The sequence below is a fragment of the Galleria mellonella genome, unplaced genomic scaffold (assembly GCF_026898425.1).
Source record: "Galleria mellonella isolate WM207_F2 unplaced genomic scaffold, CSIRO_AGI_GalMel_v1 utg264, whole genome shotgun sequence".
NCBI classification, from domain to species: domain Eukaryota; kingdom Metazoa; phylum Arthropoda; class Insecta; order Lepidoptera; family Pyralidae; genus Galleria; species Galleria mellonella.
In genome coordinates this window covers 2,456,349-2,478,249 of record NW_026442060.1, presented here as the reverse complement: position 1 = coordinate 2,478,249, position 21,901 = coordinate 2,456,349, and the positions used below count along the sequence as shown (strand labels likewise).

The 21,901-nt window shown below is 33.6% G+C and overlaps 1 protein-coding gene and 1 long non-coding RNA gene across 5 annotated transcripts; both read right to left on the bottom strand.

Annotated features, from left to right (window-relative positions):
• Positions 1–2,690: 2,690 nt before the first annotated feature.
• LOC128200736 (uncharacterized) lies at positions 2,691–5,760 on the bottom strand. Its single transcript, XR_008252854.1, has 3 exons — positions 5,321–5,760; positions 3,110–3,163; positions 2,691–2,993 (listed from the first exon to the last, which is right to left on the bottom strand). It is a non-coding gene; the product is annotated as an uncharacterized LOC128200736 (long non-coding RNA).
• An 11,693-nt stretch (positions 5,761–17,453) lies between these two features.
• On the bottom strand, positions 17,454–21,577 carry LOC113513502 (KRAB-A domain-containing protein 2-like). 4 transcript variants are annotated; one of them, XM_052895077.1, is made up of 3 exons: positions 21,265–21,577; positions 20,208–20,441; positions 17,454–19,714 (listed from the first exon to the last, which is right to left on the bottom strand). In XM_052895077.1, exon 3 carries the CDS (start codon positions 19,634–19,636, stop codon positions 18,260–18,262), a length of 1,377 nt encoding a protein of 458 aa, XP_052751037.1. In that variant the 5' UTR covers positions 19,637–19,714; positions 20,208–20,441; positions 21,265–21,577; the 3' UTR covers positions 17,454–18,259. The 4 variants fall into 4 exon arrangements, with proteins under 4 accessions (XP_052751037.1, XP_031767155.2, XP_052751039.1 ...); XM_031911295.2 differs by having other exon boundaries at positions 21,300–21,577; XM_052895079.1 differs by having other exon boundaries at positions 21,368–21,577.
• Positions 21,578–21,901: the final 324 nt, after the last annotated feature.

The window sequence follows — 21,901 nt, the reverse complement described above, 5'->3', positions numbered from 1 at the left end:
GAATAGCTTAATGAAGTGTGGCATCGTCGTAGTTATCTGACACTTTTCAAAGATTACATAATAATTTTTAAAATTTCTGATTTATTATTTAAAAAGTACTCTGGCGAACGGATGTGAAACGAACCTTTCACATCCTTTTATCCTATCCTTCATAATATTATAAATGTAAAGAATTATTATTATATATATTTATTTCACAAAATAACAACATAATAAAATTTACAGCTATATAGATTACAATTTAAAAACAATCTTTGTGAGAGACTGGTGTAGGTACTAGGATTACGCGTCTTACAGATCACCAGGCTCCCAAACTCAAGGGCATCTATTTTACTTGATCTATAAAGGTAAAAGTATACAAGTTAATAAATTAAATTAGAAGAATGAACGTTTGTTACCCTTTCACGCAAAAACAACTGATCGATTCGAATGCAAATTAGTGCGGGTCATATCTTAACTTACCACATAAGATACTTTACGTACTGATTCATGTGGACAAACCCACCGGATACAGTTAGTTTATAAATTTAGTAGAAGTACTATAATCAAGTTTTTAATCTCTGATCTAAATATATCTAGTAATGTAATTCGAATTTTGTTGAAACAAATAACTCCTCAAAAATAGTAGAATAAGTTCAGAAACGATTCTTTAAGAATACTTCGTGATATACGAGCGAATTTAAAAGTACTTTGTATTATTCCACTGGCTAGGCGAATCAGGAAATGCAGCGTTGGTCGGATTATTGAAACGTGACAAACATACTGCAGATACACATTTACTAAATTAAATAAAGGAAACATTTTGTTCTAAATGTTTACCATCGAAATAATCCTACTATGTAATACTATAGATACAAAGTTTTGTAAAGACGTTTCTTAGTTTGTTACTTAAATATGATTAAACAGCTGAACAGATTCGAATGAAATTTATTACACAGATAGGCTATATCCTAATTTAACAGATACAATACTTTATATACCAATTTACGTGGACAAAGTCACGAGAAATAACTAGTACAATTTATTCTGTTCTATTTTTATTTTTTTATTTTTACTGCATCCTTACTAATATTATGAATATGAAAGTTGGTTTATTTGTTATTTTTTTGTTAGCGCTTTATTTACTTAATCAATTTTCACGAATCATGAAATTTAAACCGATCGATCAATGCAATCCTTATCGGACAGAGTCGCGGGTAAAAACTTAGTTAATCACTGTTTTTTCTTTTTTTTTTTTGTGGAATAATCTTAATAATCTGTTATAATGTATATTTATAAAATACTTAATCAGTATTTTGTTTCTGTTTTCGCTACAAAATTAATATGGAACTTAACCAGAAGTAATACACACAACGACACAAATGAAATGAGTCCAATCCAATCTTTCGGTTGCAGTAATCTGTCAGTTTATTTTTCAGGCAAACAATCATACAGACCGTCTGATGGTAAATGGTTACTACGTAGCCTATAAACGCCTGCAATACCAGCAATGTCGCATACACATTGCCGACCACGAAAAAACCTTTATTACATCCTTTTTGAAGAACCTCACTATAGTCTCAATGATAAATCTCTTCAGGGATTTCACTCCACAACCTGAGCGATCGAGAGAGGAATCCCCTCCGAAACCAGACTGTACACAACCATTTAGGTTGTAGGTTGTGAGTATATTTCCCTGTTACAATAAATCTTCACCAATTCTGAACGAGTACAATTTATTTATTTTATTTATTTATTTAACACTTTATTGCACCAACATAACATGATTTGTTAAACAATTTTCAATACGTATAGTGTAGTACAAAAGGCGGTCTTATTGCTAAGCAATCTCTTCCAGACAACCTTTGGGTAGAAGGAATTAAAGCATAAATAGGTAGGTGGTGAGTTAAAAAAAATAGATTTGTAAAAAATAAAATTTACATGGAGAAAGACTTTGTACAAAATTCATATGCTTAGGTAAGTCTATCCTATTCGTGTTTCTGCCATCAAGCAGTTATGTTGGCATGGCTGTGTTTCGGTTTGTAGAATGGGAGTAAAAGTAACAGGTTACAAAGGCATAACATCTTAGTTCCCAGTAATACCAACACATGACCAGAGGGAGACATTGTACAAAAGTCGTTTGCTTGGGTACCTCTGTCCCATTCATGTTTCTACCGTGAAGCAGTTGTAATTGCATGGCTGTGTGTCGGTTTGAAGGGTGGTATGTGACGTGAATTTACAGGGTACAGAGGAATAACATCTGAGTCCTCAGGAATGTCAACGCATTGGGGGTATCATGGGTGAAACAGTATACTCTGTTATGTCCATGGTACTACTCCTGTCTATAGGCGACGGTTACTACTTTCCATCAGGTGGGTCGTCAGCTTGTTTGCCATTCTGAGTTGTATAAAAAAAAAAAAAAAAAAAACATGAAGGGTATTATAAGCGACACAGTATACTTTGCTATGTCCAAAGTGCTATTCATATTGATAAGCGACAGTTATCATTTCACATCAGCCATTCCAAGTTATATCAAAAACACGGGTATAAAATAACAGAATTTCTTCTCAAGTTTATCAACTACTTATTTTATTACCAATAAAGTCACTATTTTTAAGAACAAAATGTTAAATTACCAAGTCATTATTATGAACTACTATAATATATAAATATACTATAAGCCATAAAACAGAATGATATATATCAAGCCAACTGTACTCGTAATAATTAAAACAAGTGAAATTGGCAATCGACTAAAGAACAAAATGCCCATCCTTTTATAAAAACAAAACGCCGCAATTCAAGCGACACTTCGAAATCGGGAAACTCAATAAAGACAGCGTAGGAAAAACAAGCGAAGCAAACTTCAGTAATTAGAAACGGCTGAATGCAATTACGTGTGTTGCGGACATGGTAGCCGAATAGAGGTACAATGGCACTGAGGTGGATCCATTAGAGTTGCTTTTTTCTGAATGTTCTCTCCGAAATATAATGTTTAACTCTTCAAGAAACACCTGAAACACATAGATAAGCACGAGTAGATTTTTCGCTATATGATGATGTTATCCTACATTTAGTGAAAAGATTATTCATCGTCTGAACTTGTTGTTTGTATTGTTATGTTTATTACCTATGTTACACCACTGAGCTCACAAAGTAGTCGCAATTGATGAATTTGGTTTACCTGAATCGGAAAAAAGTACATACTATAATCTGATTATACGTGGAAAAAAATTAACCATTATATTCTGGGGCATAAGGATGAATTTCTTGTTGCTTGATTCTGCTCATGCTTTGTACACCAGATCTTAATTCTGAAATATATATTATATATCATTGAAAATATATTTTATATTAACAACGACGAAATTCGTCATTGTAATGTCCTCACTATTTAATATTTATTCATATATATAATATTTATTAATGCATTTCATGGTGTCATTATTCACTATATCCAAAACATCACAAAAACACTTTTTCTGCTTGATTCCGCAAATTTCGAAACGCAGCGTATATTTTGCGAGAAGTATTTGCGTGAACAAAACTGTTCAACTTTATTTGAATCTGAATTTAAAAAAAAGATTGTTAAGCTTAATTATCCTTATATAGAACCAATATTTAATATAAAATCTATATTACACTTTGAAAAAAAAATTACAGCAATTAGTTAACAACTTGTTAGCAAGGGTGGGGTTATCCCTAAAAGAGATGTCTTCCAGCCAACCCAGAGCAGTAAGAGAGAAAATGATTAGCGGGTTATCTAGTGCAGGAAAGGTACAAGAAAAATAAATATACAAGTTTTAACATAATTATAAATAATACGAGTATTTATGCTAAACAACCGCTCCATTTCCGTATCTCTGTGACTGAATTATCTGAAGCCTGGAAACGTGTTGAAAATTAGACACCACAGTGACCACAGTGAAAATTACAAACTACCACAATGAAAATGACCTTGCAGTAAACAGAACCTGTATTGATCATAGTAGAATCCGAGCTTAGTCCATGTTGCAACATACATCATGTAAAATGAGTAATGACCTCATGATGTGATATTATCACTTATTTTTTAGAATTTTACGATTCAAAGAAATGACTGATATCATACTAGTATTTATCAGTTACGTCGTGACCATGACCCTCTATCATTATTTCGGGTATTGGGTCTGAGTGGCTGGAATATGCGCTACAAAGTTTTCGTTGCAACTGCCTTTACGTGTTTAGGACGATGAATTTGTATGGAAATCTGAGTTTCCAAAACTATTCACTTGAGGCGGGTCTAAGTTTTCAATATGAATTATAGCTATTATTCACACTGGCCACTCAAGTCTATGCACTTTGTCCCATAAGGATCTTTTGTGCTTCTCCCTTACTTACTTTACTAAGTAGATTTTACCTACTATGTATTTATCTATTAACATTATAACATTTTACAGTTTGAATTACGTGCAATATTAATTATACCTAATTCTTTTTTTTTTCTTTTTCTTCTTTTTTTTATTCGTCCTGTTTATTTAGTTTATATTGTAACTTAATACTGTTAATTTTGCATGTACAAATACATAGCATTAGTTCTTGTGTGTTGGAAGGAACTGACTTACAAGGCACAGGTTACCCTAATTTGTAAGTCAGGGCAAAAAATATGAAACAATGCAACCCTGTATTAATAAAAAAAAAAAATTTATTAAATTTTTACCTTTTAAAGAGAAGCGATGGCAAACTAACCTATTATTATTAATGATATAATAATTATTTGAAAGCATAATTACTAGCCCCTTCTCTTAACCCCAACGATACATGAATGAATGAATGGATAGATATTTGTTAAGATTTTACTGAAATAGGTGTTACATTATGAAAGTCCACACCACGGGTTATATGGTTAGAATTACTTTGTTCAATTCCGCTACCGTTAGTATGTGTGTGACTGCCAACACTTGAAGGTTGACCACCGTCATCACTATCAGATGTTTTAAAACCGTCAATATTAGCCCGCAATCACCGACCGCCATTTCGTACACGCACGTTTTGCCCACGTGTTTCACCTGTAAACGAGGCATCTTCAGAGAAATTATTAGATCCCTGCTTGGAGCATAATGTTAATCATTCGGCACGAAATCTGGAAATTTACAATTTAGGTGCTGAACGGTAGTAATACCAATATTATAGTGGTAGCAAATCTTTAAGTGTTGGCAGTCACACACATACTAATAGTAACGGAATTAAACAAAATTATTCTAACTTAACAACCACGGATTTTTATTATTATTTCAAACAAAACTACTGAATAGATTTAAATAGAATTTGGAACATGGATAAATTATATATCGTTACTCACTGAATGATGCGGGCGGAGTCGCGGGATACAGCTAGTTTATACTATTGGTAAGGATTAACTGCACCAGTAAATTTCAGATAAGCTACAACAAGGATACGCATGCTTGCGCAGTCATAGTTTCACATATAATATTCCATTGGGTCAAATTTCACAATGCAGATCCTCTATATTATGTGTGCAGTGTGCTTAAAGCTATTCCCATCTTGAGTAATGTCTGCCTTACAAGCCTGTGTCCTGTTAGATCGTATTATGAATTTAGCCACTCTGCATTTACTATTATATTAAACCTTTTTTTATGCAACTTGTAATGGCAAACAAGCTGACGACCCACCTAATGGAAAGTGGTAACTGTCACCTATAAACATGAGCAGTACCATGGACATAACAGAGTACACTGTTTCGCCCATGATACTCCCCATGCGTTGCCATTCTTGAGGACTCAGGTGTTATTTCTCTGTACCCTGTAAATTCACTGCCATATCCCACACTTCAAACCGAAACATAGTCATGTAAACACAAATGCTTCGCGGTAGAAACACGAATGGGACAGAGGTGTCCAAGCAAACAAATTTTGTATAGTCTTAATCACGATGGGCTAACTGACCTGTTTTCATCCTAATCTATTATCTCTCACTGCTGCCACGCCAGCGTAAACCGATAGCGGGCGGTCCCCGTCACACGGACAGAGTCACGGGTAAAAACTAGTAATAAGTTTATTCACAGAAACAACAAATACATTTGACGATACAATGAATTCTGTTTAGAAAGCAATAAATTATTTCCGTTAAAGGCAAAAGATACAATAATCAGTATTAAAACGCTCGTTTTAAATTTACGACAGCTCGTAAAAACACCATTACTTAGAAACATAACAGGCAATCAAACGGTACTATAGCCAAGATAATTCCTTCATCAATTTTACGTTGCACATTCCTTGTCGCCAAAGTTTGCCAGTTAATGGAAAAATCCATTCCCGTGTGATATCATCACCTTAAACTTTTAATGATGATTGCCTATCTTTAGTGATTTTCGCAGTTTAAGTGGCGAACGGTTAACATTAGGCTCCGAGCAGAGATCTAATAATTTACCTGAAGATGCCTCTTTTAGAGGTGAAACACATATCGCTGAATGTGTGTGAACAAAATGGCAGTCGGAGATTGATGGCTAATATGGAAGGTTATGGATTTTTACACAGTGGACAATTAACAGTTGTATGGTATGTAAATGGAATTCAATTAGTTTGAATTAAGAAATGAAAAAGGTATTTGGTATAAAACTATTCAAGCTGAACCTCCTTCAACATCTGCATGTATTTATACGCATGTTTTACAAATAAATAAATCTTGAAATCTTTAAATCCTTGGTTTTGTGGGATCAAAATCAATAGATATAATTTTAAATTAGCTGTTCGACTTCGATCTGGTGATTATACATCACCAGAGGGAGATTATGTACAAAAGTCGTTTGCTTAAGTACCTCTGTCCCATTCGTGTTTCAACCGTAAAGCAATTGTGTTTGCATGGCTGTGTTTCGGTTTGAGAGGTGGAATATGGCGTGAAATTACAGGGTACAGAGGAATAACACCTGAGTCCTCAGGAATGGCAACGCATGGGAGGTATCATGGGCGAAACAGTATACTCTGTTATGAACATGGTACTGCTCATGTCTATAGGCGACGGTTACCATTTTCCATCAGGTGGGCCCTCAGCCTGTTTGCCATTCTAAGTTGTATAAAAAAATCAAAAAAATTTGCATATATGATGGGAAAGTCCTAGTAACCCCGAAGTCCAGTTTGTGATACCATTGATGATATGCAACATATACAATTAGAGTGTTATGTAAACTCGTGGGAAAGAGAAGAATTCATACGCCACTCTAACTTAAATAAATTTAATATTGATCTCATTCAATCTATACTGGCTGAAACCAAATCAGAAATTTTTTAACATCTCTGTAAATAATTAATGCCCATTAATTCCTCTCTTTTCGTGTCTAGGGAAAGTTAATAAAACTTTATTTGAGGAATCAGTTCAGGGTACGTTAGGGCTGATATACCAGAAGAAGGTAAAATCCCTTAATAATTAAAAAAAAATGTTGTACAGTAGGTACCTAGATATAACATAAATTAAAAAAAAAATATATCCACAAAATTACACATTTTCCTTTTAATTACCCTATAAACATTTATCTCGTTAAATACAATATTATTTAACCATCACAAATAATTTGTACATGAATTGGTAAAAAAATATCTAATTTAATCTAAATAAAGTTTTGAACGCCCACGATTTGAAATAAAAACTAAAATAACAAAAATAATAAATAACAAATACATAAATATTTGCTATTTTTGCAATATCAATCTCATATAAATCCAAATCTGTCACATGCATACAAAAACACGCACACTAGTGTAATCATTTCCTTATCTCGTTTTTGTGATTGCATTGCCAGTCTGTCAGGACATGAGAATGATATTATATTACGCCCATATTTGATATCATTGTAATTACTTCCAGAGAGCCTACCATTAAATGTAATTTATAGACTGAACGAAATACAAATTTCATGGTAAAATTATATAATATATAAATTTAAAAAATATTTAAAATGTTAAAAGATCATTCCTTTGGACTTTTATGGTAGGATTTATGACGAACAAAACGTTAAACTCCATTTAATGGAACGATTTCGGTATGAACATAAACACGAAATTGAGTCCGAAATTTCAAAATTTTATTTCACAGTAGATCCCTCTGATCATTAGGATGGACCAACAGGCCTGACTTAGTCTCTTACTAGTATTCCATTACGATATACCACCAAAACAATAAATTAGTCGATTTACATCTCTTTAAAAAACTTTATCCATTAAAAACCCCATTAAGTGTTACAACTGCAACTGCCTAGTACATCTTCCAAACGGATTGTTCTAGAATGTATACTATGTCCTATAAACAAGTCGGGCAGTTCAATTTAAAGCAGACTGTATGGTGAACTAACCTCTAAACTACAGACATAAATTGCGGTTAACATTCATCAATTAGAGTTAGCTTAACACGCATTAAATTGACATAACAGACCTGAGAATTGGCTAGAATTTATATGTATATATACATATATATATCAGGATGCTAACACATAATATACGATACCTTCTCTTTTCGGTTCAGTTAAAAAAAAACTTAAAATAAAACCTTGTATCAAGCTTCCTGGCGTGCGTTTTTCACGGCATTTTCTTCCACGCAGTATTTCTGAACAGATACGACATTATAACCTAAAAAAAGAGCATATTCATTTTTAAAAGGCCGGCAGCACACTTGCAATGCCTTTGGTGTTGTTGGTGATCATGGGCGACGGTAGTCGCTTACCATCAGGTGAGCCGCATACTCGTTTACCCTCTGTGTTGTAAAAAAAACCTGGCCGGTGTGGTAATAACATTTTTTTTAATATTTAAATTTTTTTTTATTTATGAATTTATTTCCATTCATCACGATTTAGTTGAAAATAATTAAAAATTAGATATGTCGCGAAGTTAATAACAATAAACAAACTAAATACGTCGTTTCATACAAAACTTATGAGTGTATGAGTCAAAGATTTTGACCGTCTCGGGGTTTTTATCTATCATTAAAATCGAACAATCTCGAACATGGCCATAACTAGGGAGGGAGGCATTGAGGGACAATGCCCTACCTTAAAATGAAAGGCCCAAAGAAAATTAGACAGATTCGCTTTTTCGAAATCACTTAATTATGGCTTCTGCCCCACCTTAAAATTGGGTCTAGCTACGGCCGTGACCTCGAAGATAATAATACACCAATGTGATTCATAAACCATATAATAATTAAGTTTTTTTTAATAGACAATAATGGAATGGTAGCTCCGCCTGCGCTAACAGTATACGTTAACAGAGCACCAGTGAAAGATGATAAGTGAGATTGAAAAATCAGGTCAGTTAGCTTATCGTGATGAATAACTCCACCCAAAGTTCAGCAGGATGGTTTCCAGGGGGGAGCATGCGAAAGTCGTAAGGTAAGGTGTATTGTTAACAATGGAGCGGTTGGACAGTCTTGATGTATAAATAAAATTACGCATTAAAATCTACTTGTACATTTTATGCTAACAAAAAGTTGACTCGTTTCGGAGGCTCGATGCTCTATCTATATAATCTAAGATTACAATATTTCTTCGTTCAAAGTTCATCCAAATTTGTCGAATCAAAGCAGATCTTTGATTGTTTTCATAAGGTTTTATTATGCATTTAATTACCATATTTGTAATAGATAGGTGTTATCGAATATTATAAAAATACTTAAATGCATTTTTATATTCTCGAGTCATTGTGTCAATTGTTTCTACATATTTATAACAGGTCATTATGATAACCTGTGGTACGGACAATGATGGGTACAATTAAATATCAAATCAAATAAAAATAAATTTATTAATAGCAGGTCCGTTACACCGTCTTATAATACATCATTTTAATATTTATGCTCTATTTGAAATTAATTGAAGACAACAGCAGTATGTAATAGCTGTAGCGTGAATGTACTGGGCTGTACCCAGAGGAATAACACCTGAGTCCTGAGGAATGGCAACGCATGGGAGGTATCATGGGCGAAACAGTATACTCTGTTATGTCCATGGTACTGCTCATGTCTATAGGCGACGGTTACCACTTTCGATCAGGTGGGCCGTCGGCTTGTTTACCATTCTAAGTTGCATAAAAAAAAGTCGGTCACCTTGATTCTTGTTGGTGGTTAATTCAAAGTGGCTGACATAGCCCGAAGGATAAACAAACTGAAGTGACATTGCCACTTGCTAAATACCCTGAAAGTTTGGAGACGAAAATCTTTAACAATTGCGTGTTTTTTTTAATGGGTGAAAATGACATGGTAACCTCGCCTGCGTTATCGGTTTACACTGACTGGGTACCAGTGAGAGGTGCTAGGTGAACATGTAAAGGCAGGTCAGTTGGCCCATCGTGACGAATTCAACGATAAATTAATCAGAAGAATTTCCAGGGGCAACTGCGTGGAGGTCGACTTGACAGGGTATACTGATAGCAATGGGGACTAACCTCCCCATTTCCTATGGAACCAAAACATCGTCCTACACGGTTGCTCGTATACAAAAGCTTCAAATTACTCAGCGAGTTATGGAGAGCTAACCTATAGCTAACTTATATAAACTTAAACTCGAATAAGTAACAAATATCCGAACATTCACATTTATAATATTAGTAGAATATAATTGTAGTAAAGCCATCTGGTCCCTATATAGAATGTACAGTAGCACCATTCTATACAGGGACACATATAGAGGAAAGGGTGCCTTCCTTTTCCATCAGGGGATGGGCAGCAGCGTCGCTCTTAAAATATGACCAAAGCCTAACTGCGATTACTAACCCTGCTTCCAATCATGGTAAGTACCGACAAAATCCCCCAATAGGGAGAAACCTATGTTCAGCAGTGGACAGTTAAATAAATAAATATAATAATAATAATATATATAATATAAATATAATAAATAAATAAATAGCAATAGCTGATATGATTATGACGAATTATAAAAACCATAAATATGTACAGTACGTATAATAATAATACAATTATTTATAATATATTTTAACAATAAAAAAAAGCATTTTTAAACAATTGTAACGTTATTGGTATGTCTGTATCACTTCATAGCACTCGCAGTCCAGTGCCAATAACATAAATTGTCCTGTTATCGCTTTCCGGGCCACTTGACGTCGCGCGCGATCGTTACGCGAACAATTGCGGTCGACTCTCGACGTTAGTGGTGATTTTATTGTGGTATGGCAACGTTATATCGACGCTCTGGCGTCTGTTGTTCATCATGAAACCATCTCCGTTGATTGGGGTACTTTGTGTGTGGTTGGGGTAATTTACATAAAATACCCCAACCAAGTTTGACAAGCACTGACTGTTTTAATTATTTTAAAACAGTGGCAATTACATAAATTGTCCTATTATCGCTTTCCGGATAACTTGACGTCGTGTGAGATCTTTATATGAATAATTGCGATCGACTTTCGACGTTGTAGTAATTTTATTGTGGCTGCGCTATAGCGCAACCACAATAAAATTGGTAAAACAGCATGGTATACCACGCTGTGGCGTCTGTCGTTCATTATATAATATTCTACGTTGATTGAGATACTTTGTGCGGTTGGGGTAATTTACATAAAAAACTTCAATCGAGATTATCAAGGACAGGACTTTTGAAGTATTTGATACCAATGTAGTGCCAATAACAGAAACTATTACTTACCGTGGCATTTAATGCCTTGCACGAACATCACGTGAACAATTGCAGTGACTCTCCATTTTAGTGGTAATTCTATTGTATTAAACGTTCCATTTTAATTAAAGAACTTTGCGTATGGTATCTAGGGGTAATTTACATAAAATACCCCAACCAAGTTTGACAAGAACTGGTCTTATAAATTTTATAAACAAAAATTCATATGCTTTTATTACGCGTAATATCTTTGTGACATAAAGAATCAATGAAGTGTAGTGTTTACAGTCAATGGGCACCACTTTGTATTGGTAAGGCTCAATATTTGGCATCACATAGATACAAGTTATATAAAAACCCCTCAGTCCGTCTCATTGGGCTATCACAGTATATAAATCTTGACATAATATGTAATCACAGCTCGTTAAGTTCTTCGGATATAAAGAATCTTCAAAATTTCTGTATGTACATTTGGGATACCAATGAATGATGATAGGAAAAAATTAAAGCAGGTCCTTTTGGCTTTTTAGTGAATTTTATCAGGGATTAATTTTGATGATTAATGGGGTGCTAAACGCCTTTAGGTAGGTACTAACAATCCTTTCCACGCGCTAACTATTTAAAGACCAATCAGTATAACTATTCAGTATTGAAATAATAATATATATATTTTTTTTATTTTTATTGTTTATAAATATAATGATAAGAACAATTCATTTTAATTGTAATGTACAAAGGCGAGCTTATCTCTAGTAAGAGATTTCTTCCAGCAAGCTTTTCGAGTAAATTAAATTGTTATTTATAAATAAAAAAAAGACAGTCATACAATTTATGTACATTGTATAAACATATTTGTAAGATACGTATATACTTATCATACAAATATATGTAGTTATTATGTATATTATGTGTTAAGATACATGTTAATTATAATACATATTAATTACACAAAATACATAAACCCTGTAAACATATAAATATTCGAATAAATGATAAATAAAAAAAAGAAGAAACATACATACATACATATACGTATATATATACAACACATCAGCATAGTAATAAGGAATGCTCCCTTACTCGACGCTTAAAAATGCCAATACTTAGCGATTCCCTTATTTTGAATTTCGAATTTTTCAACTATATAGATAAATAAAAATTATTGCTTAACGATGTGCGGAAAATAAAAGAACGACTATCTAATATTTACAATTCCCTGTTGAAGTTTTTATTTTTACAGCGCCTGAACGAAGCTTTGTAGCAAATTTTTACTAAAACACTACTTTAACTCAACGAAACTTAAAAGGCGCAGAAATCAATTGCCTTAAAACTGGAGTATTTGTATATAGACTTTATTTCTTTTCTCATTTTACTAGACTCGTCATATTTCCTTGTGTGTGCTATATGTATATTTATATGTGCATGTATATGTGGTATATATTATTTGTTATAATAAGTAGTTTAATAAATAATAGATATGTATTATAGATATTTTTGTGCATTACAGATTTTTATATTATACGTACGTAAAAATTATGAATTCACTCTTGCACCACCTACCCACTTCTATGTTTTCCTTTAACCAAAGGTTGTCTGTAAGAGATTGCCCTAGCGGTAAGACCGCCTTTTGTACCTTTATGTATATATTTTAACCTGTATTTTATGTTACTGTATTTTACTTGAATTGTCTATATGTCATTGTTTATTTTTATGTTTGTGGTATGATCAAAATTTAAATAAATAAATAGCATTGCATTAAAACATGAACATAAGTTTTAAAAATAATATTGGAGTACTTGAATTATTTCCATTTAATGTTCCCTTTACAAAGCATAAGTAAATTATTGTACTTAATTGTTTTCCCTTTTTTATAACTGCAAGTTTTAATGGCAAACAAGCTAATGGCTCAATTTATTAAAGACCACAGACAATAGAATATGTTGTGACCCCCTATACTTCTTATAGGTTGTCATTCCTGAGAGCTTAAAGTGTAAAAATTATAGGTACCTCTGTGCCCTGCAATTTCACTGCTGTCTTCCAACCGAAACACAGTCATGCAAACAAAGGCGCCGTGTGCATAAATATAACTAGTAATACTCACACCATAGATTTAGTATAACATACTTCATGATCTAATACTTATAAAGAGTACACATATGAGTACTTACTATTTTGCGTTTACCTGCCTCAATTTTTTTTTAATGGATGATAATGGAATGGTAACCCCGCCTGCGTTAAGGGTATACGCTGGCGGGGCACCAGTGAGGGATGATAGGTGACAATGAAATGGCAAGTCAGTTAGCCTATCGTGATGAATTCACTTGGAATAGAACACAACAGTTTCCAGGGGGAACCGCGAGGAGGTCGACCTAACAGAGTGTATTGCTGACAATGGAGCTACTAATCCCCATTTTTAACAATCTATTATCCCCCAACGTAAAAATCGACTCAAGGGGTAAATAACTTGTTCTGCCAATAAATTATATCCATATTTCTATGGACTCTATAGAATTACGAATGGACAGGTTTAATACCTTATACCAAGTTTATGGGTTTCTCAGATGAATTACTATAAACCTTCATATCCAATCTCTCTAATTGGTCTCCAACAAGTATTAAAGTTATTGCAATTCAATGAATGGAAATAATTCATTCTATAATATTATATTCAATTACTCGTATTAGGTACACTAAAAACATCAACTAATCCGTTACTCGCGCAATTAATTCCCCTTTTGTGCATTTTGTAATCCGTAATGAATTGGCGTCATTTATATGATTTCTATATCTATTGTACAAAGATACGTGTCTATGTATGTATGAATTATAATTAAATATATATGTAGATAAATAGATGAAATAATTGTCACGATTGACTAAGTGATCACACTTTTTCCCCACCTATCATCCCTAAATAGAAATCCGCCAGATAAAACCATATTGCAGGTGGGCCACTGGGGAGACACACCAGAGGGAGACTTTGTACAAAAGTCGATTGCTTGGGTACCTGTCCCATTCGTGTTTCAACCGTGAAGCAGTTGTGTTTGCATAGCTGTGTTTCGGTTTGAAGTGTGGGATATGGCGTGAATTTACAGGGTACAGAGGAATCACACCTGAGTCCTCAGGAATGGCAACGTATGGGGGGTATCATGGGCGAAACAGTATACTCTGTTATGTTCATGGTACTGCACATATCTATAGGCGACGATTACCATTTTCTATCAGGTGGACCGAATGGTGGACATAACCGAATATACTGTAATACACACTTCATGTTTACATTCATGATCAGCTGTTATCTACTTCTGATCATAGGCTTACTTTATAAACTACTATAAAAAACAGTCCCAAGCCACCTGCATCCACTGACTTCCTGTAATACATTTAACGTCGTCACTCCTTCTAGTGGAGGGTCGCCCTACACTACGTTTACCTGTACAAGGTCGCCACTCAAGAACCTTTCTTTGCCATTTTTCGATTTCCGTGACCAGCCCATTGCCACTTCAGCTTAAGGATGAGCTCTGAGATATCTTGGTCTAATACATCCACCGATGGCTTGAAGGGATTGTTAGTAATGTAGACTAAAGACTCTATTGCTAGCAATATACCCAACCAGGTCGACCTCCACACGGTTCCCCCTGGAAACCATGATGATCGATTCTTGTTGAATTCGTTACGATGAGTTAACTGAACTGGTTTCGTTCTTACCTATCATCAGTCATTGACCCACTGACGTATATCAGCAACGCAGACGGGGGTAATAATTTTATTCTCACCCATTAAAAAAAAAAGAAATAACACATGGAAAGAAAGTTATTCTCCTAACAATAAATAATTATCCTAGTATTTGTTCTTATGGTATTAATAGTACCGGGAACTAGCGGACCCAACCTTCGGACTATGTCAATCACTTCGATATGTTTATGTTGGATGACATCATCATCAACATATCAGCCGTTATCTATCCACTGCTAAACATAGGCCTCCCCCTATTGGGGTTTTTTTTTATACAACTTAGAATGGCAAACAAGCTGACGGTCCACCTGATGGAAAGTGGTAACCGTCGCCTATAGACATGTGCAGTACCATGGACATAACAGAGTACACTGTTTCGCCCATGATACTCCACATGCGTTGCCATTCCTGAGAACTCAGGTGTCATTCCTCTGTACCCTGTAAATTCACGCCATATCCCACCCTTCAAACCGCCATGCAAACACAACTGCTTCACGGTTGAAACACGAATGGGACAGAGGTACCCAAGCAATCGACTTTTGTAGTCTTCCTTTTTTTGTGGGGTTTTTCAGTAGTTGCCAGGCTTGGAAGGCGAGTTGACAACCGCAGTTGGGCTCTGATGTTGTCTTAAGAGGGACGGGTTGAATGATATAAAATATGTAAGTACTAAGAATCACTGGATATAAATTTAAACCAACCAACTTTTAAAAAAAAGTATGTTCTAAATCGATTTTCCATTTTTGTTTACTATTTCATAACTCTGTCAGTTCTAAATCGATTTGGAAACTTCTTCTTTTATTTGAAAAAAAAATCTAATTACAGATGGGTCCAATAGAAATTTTACCAAAATCGGTACCGTAGTTTAGTTTTTAAAACAAAATAAGTTGTTTTATCACAATTGAAGTCGGTTTTTTTTTAAACACAATTTTTACAAATGATGAATTATGCCTATGTATTACGACATTCAGAACCTTAAACACTTTCTGAAATACTGTCCCCGTTTCGCCAGCAGCCGTTTAAATCACCAACTAGCGTGGGAACTATTAAACATTACGGAACCATACTCTCTTCAGCACATAATCAAGAAGAAAAACGGTACTAATTCATTCAAAACACATTTGGTAAATATAATAGATAGCCTAAAGGCATTTAATAACACGTAATAATAAACTTATACAAACTATCTTATATATAAAATTCTCGTGTCACGGTGTTTGTTACCAAACTCCTCCGAAACGGCTTAACCGATTTTCATGAAATTTTGTGTGCATATTGGGTAGGTCTGAGAATCGGCCAACATCTGTTTTTCATACCCATCAATAATAAGGGTGACCCACCCCAAATTATTTTTTTTTGTAAATTTTTTAATTTTACTTTATTATAATTTAGCATTGAAAAATACATACAACTTAAAATTTTCATCGTTTTACGATCAGCCCCTGTATTTTAATTGGGATTTTTATATTTGGCAATAAGTGGTAAAACAACGTTTACGGGGTCAGCTAGTATTTATATATATTTCCCGTGATATATTATTATGTAAGTATAATAGACCTAAATACATATATATTTATATATATTTAACTATCACACACAGTGCTTCTAATAAAATGCGCTCAAATTTTATATGCGTTAAAATACTATTCTTTATATGCGAAATACAAGGGGAAAATCCGATGTAAACAATTTGCATTGGGATTTTCAAATACCCTTATATATATTAAAAAAAAAACACAATGTTTAATTATTTTAATTTTTACATCGTCATATACATAGATTACAGACAATAAATTACATAAAGACCATCATAGATATAGAGTATAAATGAAACTTTATAAAAAATAATAAAAATGCACGGTCACTCACGATACCCCTAGTGAATTGTCATTTCTGTGAGCCACGCCTCAAGAATGACAAGGCGATAGCTATTCCAAACGTTATCACGTATGTTATGCCTCCATACCCTGTAATTCACTGCCATAACCTACCCTTTAAATCGAAACAAAGCCACGTAAGTACAGCTGCTTCAAAACAGAAACACGGGTGGATAAAAGATTCCTAAGTAAGCAACTTGAATCCTTCCAAAATACTGAAGTCTTCCTCTGGTAAAAATGAAATAGACGTATTATAATTTTATATAGCTTTATTCGTATAAAGTTTATATATGTTAAAGACAGATGATATTTACAATAAATAGTATTTACAAGTTAATCAGTCTTGAATTTTTTCGAAACCAAGTGTACCTATATACTCAGTTTTTTTTTTTTTTTTTTAATGGATGATAATGGAATGGTAACCCCGGCTGCGCTAACGATATACGCTGGCGGGGCACCATTGATAGATGATAGGTGAGGATGAAAAGGCAGGTCAGTTAGCCCATCCTGATGAATACACTTGGAATTCAGCACGATAGTTTCCAGGGGAGACCAGGAGGAGGTCGACCTGTTAGGGTATATTATTAGCAATGGAACTGATAATCCACATCACTAACAATCCCTTCTCCCTCCTATATATTTAGTTACAATGCACTAAACAATTTTGGATGCGACTACTAACAAAAACATAACAATTATGAACTTACAAAATACTCATCCTAAATCTGCTTACTGTACACCAAGTCATATTTTTGTTCTTGATACATTTTAAACAAAAGAAATACATATATATGTCCTCAGTCGAAGCCTGACTTAATTTGAATTATTAGAAGTCTCCACTCCAATCTTCCATACTTAACATTCTAGGTACATTCATAAAAAAATCCGATAGGTACCTAGTAAACAAAGTAGTCATGAAATCAAATGTAAATTAATTTAATTATCGTGTAACTTAAACGTAAACTAAATTAGGTATCTTAAGGAACATATGAAAACATTTCGAAATGTGAAAATGAAAAGCTTTCAAAAAAAGGTCGTGTTCTATAGAATATAAGGCTTATTCTTCATCTTCTTCACAACTGATTAAAACAGAATCGTCAGCTGACACTGTTTTACCACACGATCTGTGTAAAGGTTTCTTGCACTGTCCGCACTCGTGCGCAATAAGTATTCGCTTTTTACATAAGCAACACGAATCAGTATTATCGTCTGCTTGTTTCGACGTAGACGGCACTGGTTCTAACGTTGCACCAAGCGGATCGACATCATCACTCTGTGATATGTTATCTGTATTAATTTCATCAAGACTGACCATTTCTTCTTTATCATTATCATCAATATTAACATTTTCATTAGACGCGTCTGAATTAGAATCATCATCTATCTCCATTACAGTGTCATTAGTATCTAAGTTTTTATTAATTTCGTCATCTGGATCAACATTGATTACACCGGGATCCTTTTCTGAACGAAACTTCTCTATAATATTATCTGTAAATTGAGAACTATCTTTCTCAACGAGTTCACATTTTGACGGCCACGGCCCAAACATATTCGTATAAGGTGTTTTCCCTTCATCATTTAATTTTCTAGTGTTTAATTTCCATTGCAATACGTGACATGCAATTGACCAATTCTTGCTGCCACACGTCGTCATCCAAATGTCGAGGCTCTTAGTAATAAGTGTTTGGAATTTCATATTGTAATGTCGGGTTGTCTCAACAACCAAATGTTCAAAATTAGGAGATATTTGTTTCAATACATCTAATACTTCATTGAAAAACAGAAATGATACCCTTAACAAGAACAATTTAGCGGGCGTACCAAAATCTAGGAATATATTCAATAACTCCAATGCTACTTCGTTAGGGTCATTATTCATAATAGGTTTCAACACAATGAAGTCTGTCCTTTTATTGTGATACAAGAGAATCTTTGTAAATTTACCATCAGGTTCTTTGCTCATATCAATAATTTCTACTTGGGTGTGGTCTTTGTTATCTTTATTATTTAAACTATCATTTGTGGAAATTGATTTTATCACTTCTCTGAAGAAAAGGTTGACACAAAAACTAGGTATGCTGTAATATTTGTTTATGACCTTCATCATATTACTATAACAGTGGCCAGTGATTCTGTGCACATCCACTAGTATATCAAAACATTCTTCTGGTGGTATTACTTGAATAATCCCTCTTGATTTCTCAGTCCTGCGCAATATTAAAATCTTTTTGCCATTCTCCTTTACAACTTCATATTTCTTGGCGAACTTACTGTGTTGACCTTCAGATAGTATATCTTTTATTACATGATCCAATGAGCTTCTATCTTTTCTACTAACACTGTTGTTTTTATAAAAAATTCTTATTCTTTGCAAATAGTTCTTTCTAGCTGAATCATAATTGAAAACAATACGGCGTCCTCGTTGCGGCATTTTTTTTTATTCGACCAAGACCGGCAAACAAGCTAATGGCCCACCTGATACAAAGTGTTAACCGTCTCAGTCGCAATACTGTAATAATTAATAAAATAAAATAAAAGTGGTTCCCCCTGGAAACTATCATGATTAATTCCAGATGAATTCATCATAATCCCGTATCCCGTTAGCGCAGGCAGGGTTACCATTCCATTTTCATCCAATAAAAAAAAAAACCTAAGTCCTGAGTGAGGAATGGCAACGCATGGGGAGTATCATGGTCGAAACAGTATACTCTGTTATGTCCATGGTACTGCTCATGTCTATAGGCGACGCTTACCACTTTCCATAAGATGGGCCGTCAGCTTGTTTGCCATTCTAAGTTGCATAAAAAGAAAACATTCAAAATTAATTGTTCTTAACATTATGTTTGTGTACAATAAAGAATAAAGAAAGAAAGAAAAAATTTTTTTACATATCGTCATAGTCGTAGAATACTGATGGATATATATATTTAACATTTGTCAAATCCGTCAGTATTCTAGGACTATAACGATATTAACAAATTCAATACAATATACATACATACCTTCTGTAACAGGTTCATTCCAAGAATTTACATTCCAGTCATAAATTACCCACATTTATGCACTATCAAAGATATATTAATAACAATATTGTTTAGATTCTAGTGGTGGTATCTAGAGTATATATTATATGCTGCTATATGTAAATTGTCATACTGAGAACAGAATACAAATTTCATGTTCTGTCTAGACAAGATTCCAGGCCTGATGATTCATATATAGTTGAATGTAATCTCCTGAAAGGTAACATTTATTTTAAGAACTACAAAAAGAATTCCAACTACTTAATTTATGTGAAATAAAATTATTTTATTTATTTATTTGCATTATAGATATTTTGTGGTGGACTAATAAATAATCCCAGAATGTAATGTTAAGATCACCTTTTAGACTGTAGTTTTTTTTTTAATGGATGATAATGGAATGGTAACCCCACCCATGCTATCGGTATACACCAGCGGGGCACCAATGAAGGATGATAGGTGAGGATGAAGTAGGTCAGTTAGCCCATCGTGACAAATTCAACAAGAATTGTTCATGTTGGTTTCCAGGGGGAACCACGTGGAGGTCGAACTAATAAAGCATATTGCTAGCAATGGGACTGTTAAACTCCATTGCTAACAATCCCTTTCCCCCCTTTACACTGTATTTACCCAAGTGAATTAAAGTTGAATAAATAAATTAATAAATATTCTAACATCTTTATAAATTTTCACATTTATCTGATCTGAATTCATCCTGACCTATCATCCCAGTATAAGTGTAACCCACTTTATTGCATTTTTACATTGCTCTTTTGTATAACAATAGTGTAAAAGGTGGACTTGACATCATTATAACATTATCTACCAATCATAGACGGAGGACAGGATTGTTAGTAATACAGAATACCAGTTGCATTGCTAGCAATATACCCAGTCAGGTTGACCTTCATGTGGAAACTATCGTACTGAATTCCAGGTGTATTCATCACAATAGGCCAACTGACTTGCCTTTTCATTCTCATATATTTGCAATAGTTTTTAGCTGCACAAGTTTAAAAACCGATTATATACCTACTTACACACCATTTGTAATAGTAAACACTGAATTACCACATTTCTGATCTTATGTTTTGTTAGCACAATGTTTTTTGGATAGTAATTTTGAATATTTTCCTCACATTTCATTAAACACCGAAGTATGTAAATATTTACATTCCTTTTTCTTTCTTTACAATATACAGAGAGTTGTTTAAATTTTTAGAGATGTTACTAGTCTAATTCTTGTAAAAAACAAATTGGTAATAAATACTTGCCCATATATTTATCTTTTTAATTTAAGAATTTTAGATTTTCGTAATAAAAAAAACTAAATAAATAAAGCAAACGCAGTATCACATCACAACGACAATGACATTGACAGTGACAGCAACAAAAAAGAATAGAGTTTGGTAATATCGAAATATAATCGAATCTTTATGAAATTTTAATCGGATATTATTTAGACAAAGACAAAATATTTAATTATATTTAAAACCTCAAATTAATAATAATTTATAACAATCAATTATGTACTTCATTATTATGTTTAAAAAAATCACTATTCGTATTGGAATAATATCATCGATTACAATGTAACTTTTAATTATGGTTTTGAACTTGCTATTTATATATATGAATATTAATAATAGGTAATTATTTTATAATTTAGTAAA

Excerpts from the sequence above, each read along its gene's own strand:
- LOC113513502 (XM_052895077.1), bottom strand. The coding sequence starts at position 19,636 with ATGCCGCAACGAGGACGCCGTATTGTTTTCAATTATGATTCAGCTAGA.